At 38.8% G+C, this 21,033-nt stretch overlaps 1 protein-coding gene across 2 annotated transcripts; it reads right to left on the reverse strand.

Moving 5' to 3' along the window:
• Nucleotides 1-4,248: 4,248 nt before the first annotated feature.
• ppp1r13l (protein phosphatase 1, regulatory subunit 13 like) lies at nt 4,249-20,599 on the reverse strand. Of its 2 annotated transcripts, none has more exons than XM_085244111.1 (13): nt 20,369-20,599; nt 12,475-12,538; nt 12,243-12,364; nt 11,310-11,865; nt 10,722-10,814; nt 10,521-10,609; nt 9,795-10,155; nt 9,245-9,705; nt 8,986-9,123; nt 8,275-8,408; nt 6,132-6,298; nt 5,473-5,666; nt 4,249-5,348 (listed from the first exon to the last, which is right to left on the reverse strand). In XM_085244111.1, exons 2-13 carry the CDS (start codon nt 12,509-12,511, stop codon nt 5,313-5,315), a joined length of 2,388 nt encoding a protein of 795 aa, XP_085100237.1. In that variant the 5' UTR covers nt 12,512-12,538; nt 20,369-20,599; the 3' UTR covers nt 4,249-5,312. The 2 variants fall into 2 exon arrangements, with proteins under 2 accessions (XP_085100237.1, XP_085100236.1); XM_085244110.1 differs by having other exon boundaries at nt 12,475-12,555.
• Between the last annotated feature and the right edge of the window lie 434 nt (nt 20,600-21,033).

The raw sequence follows: 21,033 nt of genomic DNA on the forward strand, positions 1-21,033 counted from the left end.
AGCTTTTGTGGAATTTTATGTTTTTCCCCTCACCAATCCATTCTGGCATTTGTTCTTGAAGCCCCTTAATGAGCACCAGATCCAACACCTGAGTGCACCTTCTTGTCAAAGCATCAGGCTAACAAAATACACTCATCAGTAGTGTTATTTACAGCGATAACAGTCAACCTTTCCACTTCTTTTCCAGTTTTGTTTTTAATATATTTCCATCTATACATTGCAGAAAGGTGGTAAGCAGTGGAGAGGCCTTAAGGTTTCAGTAGAAATTAGTTTATGCACTGAATCAACTGCTTGACTGACACAGCATCTTAGTTTTATTTGTTGTATTCATAGCAGACTCAATCCCAGTGGATTAATGGATGTAATCTGAGTGTGCTCCAGGCTAGTTGGTGATGTCATCCTGACTCCTCTTCTTCTTGCTTGTCTCCTTAGGGAGGCCACAGAAAATCATCTGCCTCCATCTCATCCTATCCCCAGCATTCTCCTCTGTCACATCTACCTTCTGCATGTCTTCTTTCATTACATCCATGAATTTTCTCTGCATTCTGTCTTTTTTTTCTATTCCCTAGCAGCTCCATCTTCAACATCCTCTATCCAGTTAATCTACTATCCCTCCTCTACACATGTCCAAACACTCACAGCCTTACCTCTCTGACTGACCTCACCTGTCAGTCTGCTCATCACCACTGCAACCAGCAAGGGTCTCAGAGCTGATCCCTGATGTAATTCCACTCCCACTTTGAACCCATATGTTACTTGTACACACCCCACCACTGTCTTGCTGCCCTCATACATGTTCTGTATCACCCTCAGTTACTTCTCTGCCACTCCTCACTCCCTCATACAGAACCACGGTTCCTCTCTTGGCACCCTATTATATGTTTTCTCTAGATCCATAAAGACACAGTGCAACTGTGACCTTCTCTATACTTCTCCATCAACACTCTCAAAGCAGACATCAGATCTGTAATGCTCTTTCTCAGCATTAAGTCACACTTCTGCTAGCTGATCATCACCTTCCTTCCATCTTTTTGATAAAGGGTCCCAACAACTCTTTTATCAAAATACATCTGAGGATCTAATGCGGCTGAAAATATTCACTAACTCAACTTCTTCCTATAATGGAGTTCAACAGGCACCTTCCCAAATTAGGTTTTCTCAACTGTATCATATGATTGGATATTTAATATGAAAAGGGATATTACACTTTCACTGCACATCCTTCAATTCATGATTGTCTTGTTGTTTTTTATCCATTCCATTTATGACCCTTTATGCAGCATTACCACTTCATATTTATGTGACGTCATGCCAGTAGGGAATTTCTGCTCAGGCAGTGAGGGCAGACAAAGGGAACGGAGGAAGAAGGGGGAGGAAAGAGATGAGGAATGAGAACAATATGTGTTAGGTTGGACCTCGCTGGAGTGAGAGCTGAAGTGAAATGCTTCCCCGTGGGAGAGAGAAAGTGAAAAGAGGACTTGCTTGTCTTGTAAATAAAAAATTTGTAAAAAAAATGTGAAAGAATGGATGGGATGACTGAAAAAATAAAGGACACACATAGGTAAGAGAGACGATAGTGAGAGAGGGTTGTTCCTGGTTTGGAGCAAAGGAGATATAGGTTGTTGTAAGAGAGGGTTTTTACCACTGCAACCCTTGCTTATAGCTTCCTCTGACGTACTTGTCGTCCTGAAGGCCTGAATGATTTATTAAAGTGAGGAGTGGCAGAGAAGAGGGCAGCCAGGCGAGCTCTGATTAACTAGGGGAGCAAGGGAGGACAAGCACTCCTCTATTATTCATTACTCCACAGGAGCACAGAGTGGGAACACAGAAAGAATGGATGTGGTAGGGAAAGAATGAAAGAAAAAGGCGGAGTGGACATATTTGCATGGATCTGTCTGCTCACCTCAGTGTCTGATTGAGAAAGAATGCAGAAATACAGGCACATGTGCGTGCATGCATGCAAACAAGTCCACATGCCAACAGACACTAACATGATGTCCCTTGAAGGCAGTTGGCTGGCTGTCACACATAATTTTCACAGAATACGAGAAGACGTCAGTACAGTTCTGATAGCTGAAAAACAGATATGCATATTTGTTGCTGCACTGTAGTGCTAGAAAAGCAAATGTATACTCGTTTGTTGTTCTTAAATAATGAAGCAAAGCGTTCCCCAAGTTCACGCTGAAGATGCTTTCCTGCCCTAAGTCACCCAAAAGACTAACAAAGAAGGGCATCTGATTAATACCTCAAAGGTAAAAACATATCATATTGATGCCCTTTGGGTCAACTGGTTGCTCTGGTTGAAAACTGTGTGTTTGTGGGTATGTGTGTTCTTATAAATGATTTTATACTTTTTTCGCAAGTAAAAGTGATTTATTCTATATATTTTTTCTCTTTTGGACATTATCGGAACAGATTTTAGATTATATCTGTTGACTCAACATACTCTCAATCACTCAGGGTATGAATCACATTTTTCATGGCTAGTTGCTCTATAGATAATCGCTACATTTCTCCGCAAACAGAAAACTGCCTGCTGTGTCGTTTTACACCTTTTATGTCTCTTCATTTAATTTTTTCATCCAGTTCTAACATTTATTGTCCCTATTTTTAGTAGATTTCCTTCAGCTTTCTACTTCACTTTGTGACAGTAAAGCTCACTTTCTCTCTGTGTGATTACGTTCTTATATGTCTGCAGCAGTAAAGGGCCAGCCTGCTATGTCAAGTAGTGTTGCCAGACACCGATTGGGAAATATGCTCTCTGAGAAAGCCAGCTTGTCTGAAACCATTATATGTGTGTGTGCAGGTGTGCCACACTCCTCCGACAGCAGGCCACGGCACTAACAGTTCATTTTGGTCCATCGTGGTTATAATGGGGTTTAAATGAGGCAGCAAATGAGTTCTGCTTGAAGAGAATTACTGTTCTGCAAAGAAGTCTTCACAACGTCAGATGCAGTTCTTTTACCAGTGCAGGTCTTGCAAAGAGATATGGGTTTGACTGAAGACTTGTGATTATATGCAAAAGAAAAAAAGGGGGTTTTAGACTTTTCAGAAACAGAAATTACTGCAGAAAATGTTGTGCTTTGTAAACCAAAGCATTGGCTGCAGAGGAAGGCAGTGTTTAACCATTAGGTTCAAACTTTCAGATTATAATTACTACACTGAACTGTGCTGGGTTTAACAATGATGGGGACTATTAGTTTATGTGACAAGAACTCATTATTTATAAAATAGCAGTATCAATTTTAAATGTAAAGAACAAAACAAAACCGCGATTATAAAAACTGATGAAATGGCTCAACTTGCTCATCAGCTTGCTGCAATTTTATCTTTCTAGAAACCAAAAGAGTGAAACAGCTTACAACAACATCTTACCTCATTGAGTTGCTGACTTAAACAGCTTCTTGTTTTTTAATTTAAGACGAAATGATTTTTCACTGCATCATGTGTTCCTGCTCTATACCATGGCCTTCTAGCTGAGTTGAAGATCTATTTCAGTGAAACATTATGTATTCTGCCACAGGCCACTGGACATTTCAGTTCACTTAAATCACCTGAATTATTCACCAGACACACAGCATTAGTTCATCACAGCTGTGTGTGTGTGAGAGAGTTAACAGTGATGCTGTATATCCACTAACTGTATGTCATTATTATCATGTTTGTATAATCTGCATAACATGAAACATTTAAAGAAAACAGCAGTCAGCTTCAATCAGTGTTGGCAGTAATTGTCCTCAGGGATTGTGTTGAAGAATACAAGCGTTGGTGTTAATATCAGTGCAGATAGTCTGTAGATCAAAAGATGCAAATCAGAGTTAATTTAAAAAAAAAAAAACCTGTTCATCATGCGTGTAGCTTTTTCGGTAATTACACTTATTCATAAGAATACAGTTAACTGATTCATTAAATATCACAGCAGTCCTGTGGGTGCTCTGTGGTGTAAAAGCAAAAAGACTGAAAAAGATCAGGGAAATGAATGCAACTTCAAATAAGAAGAAATAAAAGAAATTAGCAGATGTTTTTCCATGTATAATGTACAGTGTGGGATAATGCTGCAGACCAGCCTTGAATGGTGCTTTGTCATATATTACTATATACAGTTTTTGCTTGCAAAACATGCAGCTGTTGAAATACTTAATAATACAATGCCATCTGTTGGTCAGTAAGGGACATTTCAAAATGGTATTTTCAAGTAACAAAACTCCAAATACAGCACATTTTAAAGAAAAGGCAAAAACAAAAACAAGATTTTCATCTTTTTATTCAGTATTCAAAAATTTGATCACTATGTGCTCCGTAGAAGCCTAAAGGTTAGATGCACAGAGGGCCCTAGTAACAAGTGAAACAAAAAAAAAAAATAATAAAACCAGTTTTTGTCACCACATGCACTACACCACTGTGAGTACACACACAAACACATCCACCCAGAAAACACTTTCAAAAAAGACACACTTATTTAGTGAGCATAAACATACAACACAAACCTGAAGGCAAAAAGAAAATACTGAGGTTGAAAATACTATGGTAAACCTACTACCGCCGTACTGATAGGAGAACACAACTCCTGACATTCAAAAAAAATCACAGATATTTCAAGAATATTGTTGTTATTAGGATTTAACAGCCACTGTAGCCAGAAAAAGTTACAGTTAAATACTAGTACTAATATCTGAGAAACTATTTGCAAAGACTGTGATATCTGAGTACATTTCTGAAATATTATGTAAAGTAAAACATTCCCTGCTAACTGCTCTCTTTTACTGTGGTGCTTCCTTTCTGCAAACTTTTCCAGGAATGGAAACTTAGATTTTACTTTGATTGAAGCAAAGCATTTCTAAACTGAGCAGTCACAAGATTTCACACACCTGCCATGACTTTGCTGATAAGTTGACTGAACATCAAAAGCCAGTGTTTGCATTCTGATTAGTAACCTTACCAACTTTTTACTCATTGTATGGTGAACCCTTGACTGAAGCCTAAGTAATCCGAACAACATGGACCTTCACCCCTTTGTAACATTTGGATAGACAACAAAACTTGACTATCTGTTATAGAGTTGTAACATAGATAATTATTCTACAGCCAAGCCGGTACAAACGTAAAAAGATTTATCCTTGTCAGTACAGCCAAAAGGAGTATAAAGACTTCACCTTTGCCTCTCCTTCCCTGACAGATCACAAAAAATCTTTTAGGTCTGCAGTCTTTTTATGGCCGTACAGACAGTTTGTTCAACTAAAAGTCTGAAGCTATAAAGCATCTGAGAATATTCCCTGCATCAGTTTGACCAGACCTGATAATCAGGATGCCACTTAACACAGAGATTTCGGCCGAACCTTCGGGAAAAGCTAGAAAAAGAAAAAACAAACATGAAAACAATTAAAAGTCATGTTTTGTTGCAAAATGAAAATCATGAAATCAGGAGAAAAGGACTGAATTGATGTTTTCTTTATTTAGAAAGTGGTGTCTTACCCCAAAGTAGTTGTTTGGAACAAAGCCTTCCCTGCCACACAGTGAGGCCCACCACCAGTCTGACCCCTCAGGTTTCTGGAGGATGGTGACCATGTCTCCGTCTTTAAAGCTCAGTTCATCTGCTGCCTGAGCTGGGTAGCTCCACAGAGCATAAAGCACTCCGCTGTTGTCCACCCCCATGGCCTCCTCCGCAGCTGAAGAAAGAAAACATACAAGATACATATAACTATAAAAACTGCTGTACCAGAAAGCAGTAGTTTGGCATAGTGTTCATTGAGAGGCTAGAGGTCACTATATTTGCTTTTGAACGCCACCTTAAAGTGTTCCTACGTTGTATTCTTAAAATTATTTTTTTTAAAAGAAAGAAAGAAAGAAAACTTGTAATCCTCCTAACATTTCTTTGGGAGTAGATTTTGAACAAAACTATTTAATTATGATTATTATTTTTCTTACTATTATTTATATTACAACATACAATATATATACATATTCTGTACATGTCTGTGAATGGCTGAATGCTATTTAACAAAACAATTGACACTGAGGTTAAACATGGAGCAGATTACATCAGTAGAAAATATCATATGATACGTTATAAGTACTATTTGACTAATTAAACAGTTCATAGTACAGTTTACGTGTGGGAGTTGTTGTCTCACCCCTCAGGAAGGTTTCACACTCCTCATATCCAGGAGCATAAGGGTCACACTTCTGGGAGGCAGTAGCTCTGTCTCTTTCTGTAACGGCCATGACGGCAGCCCCACTCCTCACCAAAAACTCACAAAGAGGACGGTCATTACAAGAGGCTGCACAATGAAGTGGAGTCCTGTAGGCCACATAAAGAGCTTTAATTATGTTGTATTTATAGATATGGATATATCCGTACACCGTCTTCCAGTTCCAGGGCTTTGGATACCAGGATATAACATTATATTAAAAAATAAAACATCTATTCCTTTGCAACTCCTTCAGATCAACTTCATCAAATGATAACTTAGACTGAAAAACCTTTATCCTTGTCAGCACAGCCAAAGGGAAATATTTACAAAACCAAAATGCAAAAAAAGAAAAGTTAAGCACACTACATGTTAACGTTTTCTGTATGACTTTATCAGACTCTCATGTCATTATGGTCGAACTATGGCCCACTTTTTTTTTAGCAACGTTGCTTGAGGTCATTGAGCTTTGCAGGCATTCATTTATGCACAGTTCACTTACGGTTCCACCACAGCATTTCAGTGAGGCTAATTCTTTTCTTTTTCAACCAGTCTGTTGTCGATTTACCAGTATGCTTAGAATCTTTGCCCTGTAGGACGGATGACCAAGTTTAGTCAAAAAGACTTCACATCTGATTCTAGAATACTTTTGTATATAAAGAAGTTTACAGTATACTCAAAAACTACATGTTGCCCTGGTCCTGTAGCTGCAAAATCAGTCCAGACATTACCGCTCCATCACTGTGTTTGACAGTTGGAATGAGGTGTTTGTGTTTGGTTTTCACCAAATGTGAGGTAGTGCATCTCCACTTCGGGCATGTCTGCCCAAAAAGACATTCTTTAGATATTAAAGATATTCTTTAGAGAGCTGTTTACTAATATGTGCATGGAAATGTTCAAGTATACATTTCTTTTGTGCAAAAGTTATGTGTATACACAAAATTAATATGGAATTTATTAAACATGAGAAAAGTGGTCGATGTTGTAAGACAAAAGTCTACGCATCTATGGCAAGAAAGCAGGGCCAACTGAAAATGGAAACAATTGCACCCAAAGAGAAAGCCAGAAAAGTTGAAAAAGCTTTCCAAAGTTAGGCCTTCATCACTTTGTTCTAACTGTGTTCATACATTTTGAACCAATTTGGTATAAAAGACTGATTTGGCATGATATGTTTGAATGAATTTGTGTGCAGGCATTCTTACTAAATGAGAACCTTTGTTCCAGAGGCCTTGTGATTTGTTCAGATGCAGGTTTTCAAACCTAAGCCATGCTGCCATGTTATTTTTAGAGAGAACAGGCTTTCTCCTGGCAACCCTTCAAAACAATCATACTTGTTCAGTCTTTGTCCAATTGTACTGCCATGAACTGTAACATTTAACATGCTGAGGAATGAAATGTAACATTTAACAGGCTGAGGACTGGTGTATTTTGAATGGTGCTTTTTTTTTTATCTCAATTTTAATTTGTCTTAACATTGACGTTGGGGTGAATGTACTGGAACATTTACTGGCAGCTGTCTTCAATGTTTTCCTTTTGCGAATACGGTAATCTTTCTCCTAGTAGAATGATGGATTTCATCTTGTTTGGAAATAGCTTCATAACTCTTTCCAGAACAGTAGGAAACAATAATTGCTTCTCTGAGATCATTGGTGCACGCACCTGAATGCACCAGACCTGCAAACTACCAAAACCTCTGCTTTTATAGAGGTGGTCACACTTATTGATGATCAGTTAATCAAGTGTATTTGATCAGCAGCTCCTGTGTGCTACTTACCCTCTTAAGCCTTATGGAAATATTAAGGCTGTATTTAATTTTTCCTTCTGCATTTTGGTTGAGTTTTGGTTAAAAAAATAATAATAACACTATGCCATGTAATGTTCATCTATCCAAATGTAAGACCAATTTTATGTAAATCTTTTGAACTGAAATAGGCTGTACCTTTTGTCCACATGGCTGTGCAAACAAGGAGTAATGTTGTGTTCTGAAATAAGTTATATGAACTAGTTACACAAAGGCTTTTACAGGAGACAAACATAAGAGGAAATAAGAGAAAGAGGATGTATACAACAGTAAACAAATATTTACCAGCCATGGCTGTCAGGTGCACTGACATTAACTCCAATCCGAACCAGGAAGTCCACGATATCGTGATGCCTAAAGCAGACGGCATTATGAAGGGCAGTGATGCCTTCTTCATTTGGTTGGCTGGGATCACTCATCTTGGAAAAGCATTTTACACACAGTAGATTTGTCAGATTAAATGTGATTTATTTCCACCCACCATTTAAACAAATTGCAGACATAAAACAAATAAGATTTGCATTTGTTGTAACCAGTTTATCCACTCTGACATTAGTTTAGCATGACTGTCAGCATTTCTTTCTAAAATAGGAGTTGAAGCTATTGTGCTGACTGGGAGACTCAGAGTTGAGCTGAAAAACAGAACGCATACTCAGCATGTGTTCCTTCAGAAAACTAAAGTTAAACATAAAACATTTTTTCACAATTTTCAGTACTTCTTAATGTCTAAATACGGCACTGGAGCAGGAAGCCTGTCACTTCACTGTTGCAGTCCAATAAACTGTATTTAGGCTGCTGATGTAAACTAAAGAAGTGGAAAAAAATATATATAACTATTATGGGCAGCCCTCGGAGATCATGCTATTTTCTTGAAATACATCCAAACCTTGCTGCCTGCACAGTTTATGTCTGGACTTTGCTAAGTGAAGTTCTCTTTAAATTCTTAACATAATTAAGCTAGCGATAGAGATAGAGAGATAGAGCTAGTATACATACCTCCTGGACAGCTTTCTGCACTGTGTCCAGGTCTCCAGCTAAAGCTCCATCAAGTACAAGCACCAGCGGGCTAAGCCGAGCCCGCCTGCCAGAATTTTTGCGCTTTCGATTAGGTAGGCGCAAAATTGAACGGTAATTCTGCACAAAAAACAGAATATCAGTTTGTATAAAGCCAAACACTTGGCTGCAGAAGATTGCATTCCACCTTTTAAAACATTAGACGCTATTGTTATAATTGTTATTGTTGTTAAATACTTACTTTGTCATTTTTAATGAGAGTGGGTGTCTTAGGTGGAGGGAGAGGGGGTAAAGCACTGTCCTCCCCATCTGATGAGCTGCTACTCTCACTACCTTTGTCCGCCTTGTTATGGTATTCCTTGCGAAAGAGCTTGTTGATAAGATGTTTGTACTGGTTTGGTTGGTAATGCGAGGGCTTCTTCAGGGGCTTTGAAAGGTTCACAGAGCCCCTCCTCTTCAGGGCTCTGGGAATTTCTGCCCTGATGCGCAGGACCTCCTCTATGACAGGGGTCACATGGCTCTGGGCATCAGGCGCCACCACTGGTTGCAGCGTGGTGGGGCTTAGGGGCCGAGGAGGTTGCTGATTGGTGCCCTCGGTCTCCACACTACCCTCTGATATGGCAGGATTCTCCAAATTTACAGGGTTCTGCTGAGCAGATACCAACCGCTCTAACTCTGCATCTATATCCGCTGGGTTCAGCACTACAATCATGGATAAAAATCACCATTTATAAGACAGAGATTCATAAACCATAGTGAGGAAGTGTTTGCTAATGTAAAATGTGTTTTACCGTCACTGTATAGAGCTGGCTGCCACAGCTCAGGTGGCTTCAGTTGTGGCTGAACTGCAGGAGGCTGGAAGAATTCCTTTGGGACGGGTACAGCAGGTTGGTAAGGTGACATGTCACTTTGTCCTCCAACCACTCTGGGTTGGGGGGCTATCATTGCTCCCCAATAAGGATTTTGAAGGCGCATGATGACAGAAAGAGGAATGGGTTTATGCTGGCGGGACTGAGTTGAATTGGGAGGAATAGAAATACGGGAGATGGGCTGAGACTGGTAAGGGGAGTGAGACTGAGATGGTGGTACTGCAATACGTGCATTACGGGGGAGGGATCCACTGGAAAACTGAAGAGTATTAGAGAGACGATCCTGTAACAGAAGAAACAAAGAAGGGACACTTTTTTTCCTTTTATTTCAATGGAGGAAGTAATTTGGGGGGTTTTCGTGTTCTTTTTCATTAAACTGGACATTTTTCTGTCCCACAGAAGACAAAAAATGCAGCATTACAAAAAACATGCTCTGAATTGAGATCAAGATTTTTAGGAAAGGTGCATCCTGTTCACTAATGTTGGGATCAACTTTTTCTTATCTATGAAAAAACAAGGAAATAGAGTAATTTGCATATCTGAAGTTTCTCATGAACTGTAGGGAGTCTGGAAGCAGATTCATTGGAATTAAAGCGTTGAGATACACAAAAGCCATACAAACAAGTTTCATCTTGTATTACAATTTACTTTTATGGGGCTTGGAGCTGGAGAAGGGCCATCGAGGTTGGATTCTTTCCAATTTGGATTTGGCATAGTTGACCGCAGCCACTCTGTCTCTGCAACAGCAAGGTTAAAAAACAAAAAGAACAACAACAAAAAAAACTTGCTTAGATTACTTGCAGAGACTCATTCCAGAAATTCACTTTAAATGGTCATAAAACCACTAACTGTCATAAGTGTGATGAGGCTTCCTTTCATAAGACATGTCCAGATCTGTCTCATTCCACTTGCCAGGACTCTTCTGCCATTGCACAGCCTCGTCTGAGATTGTGGGAGATAAAGCAACAAAAATATGAGCAAAGGAAAAACAAAAATAGAGCAAGTGTGCTAGAAAGTTAATAAGCTTACAGACCAGTATTATTTTTTATAACATTTTCATGCGTTTGTTTTTTATAACTGAAAGAACACTGTGACACGTCTACTTTTAGATTTGCTTTCATGTTCAGAAAGTGAGTCTGTTTTTTATCTATTTATCTATCTATTTTTTTTTATCTTGTTGACTAAGAAGCACTTTTTCAGCCACACTTTAATAACATCTCTACCCAACACACCCCTTTATTTAATCAGACAATATTTGAATTGTTACATCTCAAATCCTGACTTATATCCAGATATGTTGAGGTAATTTAATTTGAATTGTTGGGTAGTTGCTCACCTAGTTTCTTAATAAAATGTATTAAAATTACTACAAAGGTAATAAAGTAAAATGAATTTCATGATAATTAAGTTTAAATGTCCTGAAAATGAAAACTTTACCTTGTTGCCTGGAACTGCTAAAATTTCTGGGAAGCGTGCTGGACATTGGATAATTGGCAGACAATGGAGAAGGGCTTCTGTCGAATCGAGGCGACCTTGGACGCATCTGGCTGCTGTCATAAGGTCTGAGCAAATTGGAATGGGCTGAAGCTGATGGTTCCAAAGTAACAGCCTTTGAGTTTGGAGCAGGGCTTCTATCAGTGGAGCTAACTGAGCTTCGTGGGCTCTTGTCATAATGAGGCAAAGAATTATACTTCGTGTTTTGAGCTGAATGGCTGTAACTATGGTGGACGATGTCAGATCCAGCTCGGACTGGAGCATGTGCACTTCTTTGGAGCTTTGGGGATGATAGTGGGCTTGGTGGGAATACGGGGGAGGATCTGGTATTATTATTGTTAGAACTGACAGAGTCAATGGGATGGAAGGATGCTGAGCTTGTGGAGTAAGCTGAAGAGCTGGGAGATCCATTACTGCTGCCACCGGATGCCTGTTTAGTAGTGGAAGTGCTGGAAGACCAACTGGACTGAGGCTGCTCTCTGGAGATACTGGAGGTGGCCTACAGAAAAAAAGAGATATGGATATCACTGCGTTTTGTTTTGTTTTAAACACAAACATGTCAACATGTTTTTGTTGGCATTCAACTACATCTGTACAAGGGTGTGTTTGAAAGAGTGCAAGTGAATTTGAATGAAAGTTTTTATTTTGGTCTGTGTTCACACATTTACAAAAAAATCAGGACAAGGAAAGCCCCTCACTGGCAAATTTAATTTAGAAACAGAGGAAAGGAAAAAACAAATAAATCAACCACTGCCTTGATATTTCCACCCATGTTGCACACTTTGAAGGACTACAAAATGTAACTATTATAAACTAGTGCAAATTAACAGCTAAAAGAGGGAAACTAGTACTACATGTGTGTGTATGAGTGAGTACCTGTGACTTAGACTCTGTGTTGTTATTGCTGGTGGAGGCCTCCTGCAGCAAGGAGTTAAACTCTTTGGATAACTCGTCTGCTGTAGCGAGTGATGCGCTCAGATCATCATTCATGGTCTGGACTGAATATAAACCGCAAATGTACAAAACTCAATTAGCAGAGGATATTATTCCCACATGTACAAATATACACAGAGCCAAGTGGAAAAGTTAAACATTAGTGGAAACTCACACAGCATGCTGCTCCCAAAACTTGTTTGAGAACTCATGACTCATCAGATAGCAATAACTTGCTCCTGAAAACAAACGCCACCTGTTAGGACAGAAAAAAAAATCCAAAAAACAAAACACTTCCATCAGCTTACAAGCTTTTTATCATCTTTTTAGAAGAATTAACATTTTACAGGAAATGTTTCTCCTAATACTGAACTACACACAGACTTCCTCGAACCCTAATTCACTTTAAATCAACCTTGAAAGTTAGGTTTCATGCAAGATTTACTTTGCTTAGCTCTTCCCTTTCAGCTCCAAGCTGAAATTACCTTCAGGCAATTTCCAAATAAGCCGAATGCCTGTCATGTCTAAACAAGTCACAATTTCCTGATTACTGAAAGTTCAAAAACAGAAATATGACATAGTGCACAATTGCAAACATTTATAATGACGTTATAGACATTTGAGCGCCCTTTTAAGTGCTGGTTGCAGGTGTTCATCATACCTACTGACTCAACCAAGTTATCTGAGATACCAGGTGCTCAAGCTTAACATCACTTATGACTTATGTTGGAGTGTCAGTTTCAGACAGACAGGCCAGACAGACAGGTGCAGCACAGCTTCAAGTGTGTGACAAAGTATAGTAATACTAACAACCAGAGAGACGCCGATGCAAGCTGGGCTATTCTGTTAATGAGTTTAAGCCAATAAAAAAATACGAACAATGAGCTGCGCAGTAATAACCACTTTGCATAGAAGCCTTTGCAAAGGCTTTTTTGTGTATACATTTGGATGCACTACAAAAAGCTGAGAGTCACCACTGCATGTTTCTCAGTAAACTTAAAACATACATTTATAGTGCATCTTCAGCCTTTAGGTCCAGTAAATATTGTTCATGCAGTAGAAATCTTATGAAGACCCTTTAGTTCATGACATTTCTAAAAGTAACTCTGTCATGTTGAAAGCTTAACTTATCACCCTTATCTAATAATTTATATTGTGAGTTCCAGCAGATTTCCTTTGTGGTTTACGGTTCTTTGTATAGTTAGCCAACTACATTCTGCAGTAGGCAAGTAGATGTTACATGAGCCGCAATGGCTGCTTTCCAATCCATAGCTAGTATAAAGCTAGAATGACGGTGAAATTTGATGTTACTAAAGAACATTGTTCAAACTAGTTTACAGTAGTAAGGTGCCAAATTAGTGACACCTTCAAGAAGCAAGTCCTGTCAGTCAGCAGCCTACCAAAGAACATCAAGACATTTGGACATTTATTTTTGAAGTATTATAAAAATCAGCTTTTATTTCAATGCTCAGTAGACTTCTACCAACATCTTTGCTGTTGCAAAAGTCTCTCCTGCTATCCAGGACCTACAAGAGTTATAACCATGGAACCCAGTTTGCCCTGCAGGCAGTGCAACAGTACTGTAGACTGTAACACTATACTGCAAACCACCCAGTTTTACCTGTCCTTACCGTCCTATATTCAGTTTATTGCGACATCCCTAGTTTAGGCATAATGGGGGGAAAAGGTTGTGACAGAGGACAGATTTATTGAACCTCCTCACTTTCACTCAGATGCTGTTTCCTGATACTTTGATTTTTATTGTGTTAGACTAGACACAGATTACACATGTACATGACGATGAAAATGAATTTAATACGCATAATGTGTAGGAAAAAATATAAAACATTTTTGGAAATGTTCCTCGGTTCACTTTTAGTGGTTTAAAGGAGCCAAGCCACTTCCACTAGTCATGAAGAGAGATGCGAGATTGAGCTTCGTAGTCCCCGGTTGTTTAATATTGTTGTGTTTGTACATAAAGAAACCTTGTCTGGACCAATCTCAACCAGCATTGGTTATGCACACCCTGCTCTACATAATTCTGATTAATTAGAATACCAACTGAAAATTAGCCCTGGCCAGAGCAAACAAGGGTTATATGAAGTAACCAATACTAAATTTACAGCAGAATCAGATAAGTGTTATTCATACTATTTGTCATGCTTTGTAGCAAGAACTTGTCACATCTCAGTCAGGCCTGGGTGCAGGCTCACATTCCTTACTCCTCCCAGTGAGACATTCTCACACATTAGCACACTTGAACGCTTACCACTGTCAACAGCAGCTCACACAAAAAGAGATTGCACTCTTGGTGACTCACAAAGGTCAGGCTGATCACTCATTCACTGAACTCTCTTTTTACTGCCCAGGATTTTATTCACCCCACCCTTTTTCTTCCTGTGAAACTCTGCATGCCGTTTGGCACCTTTGCTATTTTCTCTTGATTCCGACAATTTTGGCTTTGTGTTGCCAGAACACTTGAACTTCACTAAAACTAGAACGGAATCATAATTAGATGTTACGTAATTTATTTTTAGATGCATGTAAGAAGTCAAGTCAAGTTAAAGTTTATTTTTCTAGCCCACATAGAACAACCTTTGCTGACCTAAGTGCTGTACAAGGTTACAGAAAATATACACTGGACAAATCCATCACTAAATCAACAACAAATATACACTGAAAATGATCAAGTAAGACAAAGTAAACAAGACTGTATTTGCATAGAAAAGCCAGGCTACGCTGCTCAACTAGAAGTGAAAACAAGCAAAGATAAGCAATTTTTTTTTTAAACAGTGTTTTAAAATGATTTAAATCAGCGGTCCCCAACCCCCGGGCCTCGGACCGGTATTGGTCCGTGAGTCGTTTGGTATCGGGCCGCGAGAGTTGAGGCTCAGGTGTGAAAAATATGGTTTTCAGGGTTTTTATCGGTTTTCAGCGTTATTTTGTTATCGTTTTTATCGTTAACTCGGTTTTCCTGGGTCTTTTCACGTGTGTTATGAATAAATCTTCTTTTTTTCAGTACCGGTACTAGTTTTACTTTGTTGTATTTATCCGCGACACCTTAAAGGCCGGTCCGTGAAAATATTGTCGGGCATAAACAGGTCTGTGGCGCAAAAAAGGTTGGGGACCGCAGATTTTAATTACTCTTTTGGGTGTGTTTACGACGTTAACTTTTCTTATAACTTAGTTTATTGCAAACTAATAAAGCACATTACTGCAGTTAATATAATGACAATATTGAATTATTTCTCTCCTTTCACTTTACTTTTATTTTGTGTTCTATCATCTTCCATGACATACCTATCATAATAACATTTAGATTCTGGATTTGCCTTTGTTTTTGTGCTATTTTAGTGTTTGTTTTGAGATAATCTCTTTCATTTATTTCTCCTTGTTTGTTTCTTTTTAATCACAATAGGTTTCATTTGTTTACTTAACACTTTTATCTTATGCAAGTGTATGAATCTAAAAAAATAATAAAAAATCTAGACAACTCTGTGTAAAGAAAAAAATGTTTTTAGAAGTGAAGACAGAGATATATAGTCAATAACTTTGTTTGTTGGAACAGCCAATATCCTTTCAGTTATCACATATAGTATCTCTTGAGGCAATTGTTCCACATTTTAATAGACGTGCTACAGTAAATAAAGATAGAAGCATATGCAAATATGGAAGCGAAAAAACATCAATCATCTAGACGTTTAAAGTGAACTGACAGCTTGTGGCTACTGCAGCTGTGCTGTCGTCTATTTCTGGTTTTGTGTCATGGTTAGTTTCTTGGAAAACCACATTTTGATTTTCTTGCCAGTGCTTAGACTAGAATGTAGTACAATACAGCAACAATTAGCTCTTTCAAGTGGTGAAGCCAACATAAAAGCCACAGGAATAAAATATAAAATGGCACTTGACAAAACTACTGTCCCCAAAACTACTGGCAGTGCAAAATGTTAAAATTCTGTTAGGACACCCTGAAAAACAGAGAGAAACTATGGGAAGCACAATGGAAATTTAGAGATTAAAGACAATAATCATTAGCTTTGCAAAATGCTAGGGTGTGTCTAACCAAGACTACAAGCAGTCTCTCCCTTTCCCACTCCTTTTAAGTCTTTCGCTAGAAGTTCATGATTACACATCCAATTCTTTAGTTTTATCCTAACTACATATTTCTATCTAGGTACTAATTTCCTGCCAGTTCTCTTTCACAATTGTCGGTCCCTCCTTCATATCCTTCCTCCAGAACTTTGGCTTTGTGCTGGCAGAAAACTTGCAACAGCATGATAAAGCATTCCCTTTATACAACTTCCCTTTGTGGCCTGCTTTTCATTTTTGTTTATCATAAAGTCCTAAAGCAAACATTACCTGTAAGTCATCATCAATGAACATACATTTCAATTGCTCTTGCATAGTAAGATTTTAAATACCAAGGCCCTATTTCAGGAAGCTGGTTTAGAAAACTCAGAGTGAAAAACGATACTCAGGGTTGAGTAACCCCGAACTGTCCAACTCGGAATATTCGGTTTCAGAAAGGCTGATAACAATTAGTTCAGTCAACGCGGAGTTGCTTTAACCCCAAGTTAAGCGCGCGCACGAGGATACATAAAGCCCTGATTAGTGGAGCACAGATTAAGCAAGTCACCATGGAGACGGGGGGAAAGAAGGCGCGGTCAATGTATTTTACAGCGCTTGAGGCCGAAATTCTGATGGCAGCATATGCCGATAACATGCAAATTTTGCGGAAAAAAAGTAACACAGCCTCAGCTGCAAAAGAAAGGGAGCATGCATGGCAAAACATAGCCGACAGAGTCAATGCGTGAGTGTTAATTTAAACATTGATCTAGGGATTTCCACCCATTCAACACGTTATTTTATTATATTTATTTTATTTTTTATTTTATACATTTTATTTTGTGACGTGATGTGAGCGCAGGTGCAACCTAACAGGCCCCAAACGTTCCTGGCAGCAAGTAAAAATGAAATATAAAAATATAGTCCAAACAGGTAAGGTGTAATTGTATTATGAGCCATAGTGCTTGGTCTGTTTGTCCGATGTAAATCGATTGCAGTTAGAGGCTACATTAATTTCCCCTCTGTAAGCACTTATTGAAATTATCTGAGCATTACAAGTACATATTTGCTTACTCTGTATGCTCAAATGTGACCCGTTATAGCCAACAGAACAAAAAGCGGAGGCCCGAAAAACAGGTGGGGGTCCTCCACCACCACCACTCACAGAGGCTGAGCAGTTGGCTTCTACATTTGTGATAATGTTGGCAGCATCACATATGATCTTCACAGTGCAGAGAACACAAATTAGCATCCATTACTATAATGAAATAATTTGTTAGTTTGAAATGCTACAGGGAACTATGTACCTGTACATTAATGCTGTGGAAAGACTTCCTGTTCACATAGTCTCCTTCATTTACTGAAGGAGCAATGATTGGAATGTGAGTGCCATCTATACAGCCAATCACGCCTGGGAACCGTGAGAATAAATGTAACATTTAAGTAGTAGTTCAAGTATCACCACATCATGAATTAAGTTTCGTTCATCCTGATACCTGCAATTTTGTGGGATCCCTCTTTGATGAATCTTGTGGGTCTATGACCGGGGAACACCACAAACGAGTACAGGAGACGTTTCAGTGCAACTGTAACATTCCTGACTGCCCGACAGACGGTAGCCTTGGAAACGTGCTCAGCGTCACCAATATTATACAGAAAGCTCCCGTTTGCAAAAAACCGAAGTGCAATACGAATAATATGTACAGAACTGAGAGAATGTCCGCGATGTGTCACATGAGCAATATTAGGCCTGAGGATGTTATTCAAATAAATTATAGATTGTGCTGAAAAACGTAACGTTCACACAGGAAATCATCAGGAAATGATAAAATGTCCGAACGCGCTCTAATCACTCTCTCCCGGCGGAGAGCTCTGCGGAGAATTTGGGCTTCAACATCTACTGGCTCTTCAAGGAAGGGGCACGCCATGTCTGACACTTCCTACAGTCAGGTTTCTGACTAAGAGGCGGAGAACGTCAGGGTTAGTTGAAGTAAACCTGCTAGGGGGCAGGTTAGCTTCACGGAGTGTGTCGTCATAGTAACTCACTCAGAATTAATCTAAACTCGCTTTGTGAAACCGAAAACCCAGAGTTTTCGTTAACTCAGGGTATACTTACTCAGAGTTTGCACTAAACCGGCTTCCTGAAATAGGGCCCAAGAGTCCAAAGTCCAACATCCAGCATAATGTTTACACTGGCTCATCACTGTTTCATGTAGTAAGAATGTTTGAAAACATGGCGAGAAAGGAGAATAAACCCAAGGATAATTATGCAGATTCATGTGGGAGGTGCTGTGTAATTACTGTGAGAATGACCAGGAATCTGTGTTGCAGAATTCTGAGATCTTCATGCACTGATAGGCTTTATCATTAGTATTAGCATTCTTGCATAAACAGATACCGGCAACACTTGAGCTGTTTATGTGAAAGGTCATGTCAAGGCTTGTAAAACTAATTTCAAAAACCACTATGACTTTGTGCTGACCTAGTTACATGAGAAGTTTAGTTAAATTTGACTATGACCCCATGCTGACATTAGACTAATCGTAAAGGGCTCACTGATTAAAACATGGCTTGTACTTGGATAACAGTGAGATAACGAGTTGGAAAAACCCCACCCAAAGAACTCTGTTTTGTTTTTTTACAGTGCTTTCACCTGCACAGCAGACTTAGTTAGTCACTGAAAGCCAAACCTACATAATTACACAAACAAGAGTTCACACTAATACGCTCTATTCACGATAGCAACTGTCACTTCCAAAGACTTTACACAATACATGACTATTATACTTCTCAAGCTTGGGATAAAAGCAGTCACTGCAGACACAAGAGCACATAAACTATGGATAGACCAGAGACATGCTGAGGTGATGATTACTAATCCAGAACAAGAGTATATCTTTCCTTCCTTTTGTCCCATAATGTGGACAACTGTTTTTTAGCATAGCCTCGTGTCTCTGTGGTGGTAATTCATTTCACTTCTAGCATAATACTGTTCTCCACAGCATATGACACAGGAATCTCTCAGTGCTATATGACATTTCTGGGAAGTTACATGCCAGATCCATTCATCCAATGCCTGCTTTGTAACATTCTCAAGCTGTGGTGCAAAGCAGGGCCACTACCAAGAAGTAAATATCAGCTGGTATATGCGTATGTACATGAATTCGACCACAATTTTCTTTTTTTAAATTGCTGAATTCTGCTTGGTTTTAACGATTTGGTTGCAGCAAGTACAACAAATGCAGCCAAACTTGTTTTGATAGAGAAACCATGTAAAGCACACGTTCTGGATAAATACCATTTCATCCCTGTTCCAACAGGAAGGTTTGCTTTGCTTGTAAATTAGAGTTGTGTATAGATCCAACATGCAGTTCAATTAAGCAAAAAATTGGCACAGTTGAATTTGTGATGTAAAATTGACTGAAATAGTGGTTATACTAACACCAAATGTTATGAATGAATTTCTTGCTTATCCTAACACTAAAAACAACAATTAATACATTTCATCCCGGACCCAGTGTAGTAACAATCCAATAATAATGCACATCAAAAAATAAAAAGAATAGAAGCACAAAACTGATAGAAAAGACACCCTGGATATTGTGTTTCTACATAGCTATATTAGACTATATATATATATACATAACTGTAAATAAACGATTGTTTTACTGGTTGCACATCAATGTCCAGCCAGCAGCTCGCTTTTGCACTTCAGCTTTTCTTTGTGGTTTTGGACAGAGTGGCATGCCAGGCACGGTTGGTAACATCTGATTTTCATTACAGTACACGCTCTTCCTCAAATAGAAGAAACCTCACAATCAACTAGAAATGAAAGGAGATACGCTGTGAAAAAGAGTTTTCATAACTTCAGTTGAGGTGCGAACAGATAACTAATCCGACGTTGCACAAATCCGTAATGCAGGCACCATCTTAAACCGCAACTTAAAGTTTTCGACCATGAAGACGGGCAAACTTGCATTACGGAACAAATTAAAAGTTCATACCTCAACAAATCAGAGCCTGTCCTTTTGTCCTAAACTGAAGAGAAGAGAATGCGTTGCGTCCAAACCTTCTTGTCTTCCTGAAGTTGGGATCAGCCTGAGTCGCTCTCTTGTGGCGGCGGCTCCAGACATTTAGTCATAGCTGCGTACCGAGTTGAGTTATTTTGGCTGATAGTCCAGCCCCTCGGCTTTCTTCACTGCTGTAACCCGAGCCAGGTGTTCCTGCCACAGCTGTTCCAGGTGAAGTATATAATCCGTGAGGGAAGAGTTGCGTATTATTTAGTAAATTGCGGACAGGTAATTGTCGATTTTTTTTATTCACACCCTCACTTTTGAATAGATTTTTTTTAGTTTATGAACTGTGTTACATGCATAATAATAGACTATTGTTTTACACAATTATGTATTTTTAAAAACATATAACTGTATTAATTTGTTGGGCCTATAGGCCCATCATATACTTCCGATACACAAGTCTCTCTCATTTTAAGAAAAAATAGAACCATAAAATAGTACCTTACTTTTGTTTATAGTTTATAATGCTTGTGCATTGTGCAATAATCTAACATGCACCAATGCAATATGATGCCACGCAAAAAAATTGTTTTTCATTTTATGAACTTAATTAATTACATATTCAGTTCATTTTTAAAGAGAAAATTAATGTC

This window comes from Mchenga conophoros, linkage group LG14 (assembly GCF_057382185.1).
Source record: "Mchenga conophoros isolate Kocher_MC1m ecotype Shallow Benthic linkage group LG14, M_conophoros_male_GT1.1, whole genome shotgun sequence".
In the NCBI taxonomy this organism is placed as follows: domain Eukaryota; kingdom Metazoa; phylum Chordata; class Actinopteri; order Cichliformes; family Cichlidae; genus Mchenga; species Mchenga conophoros.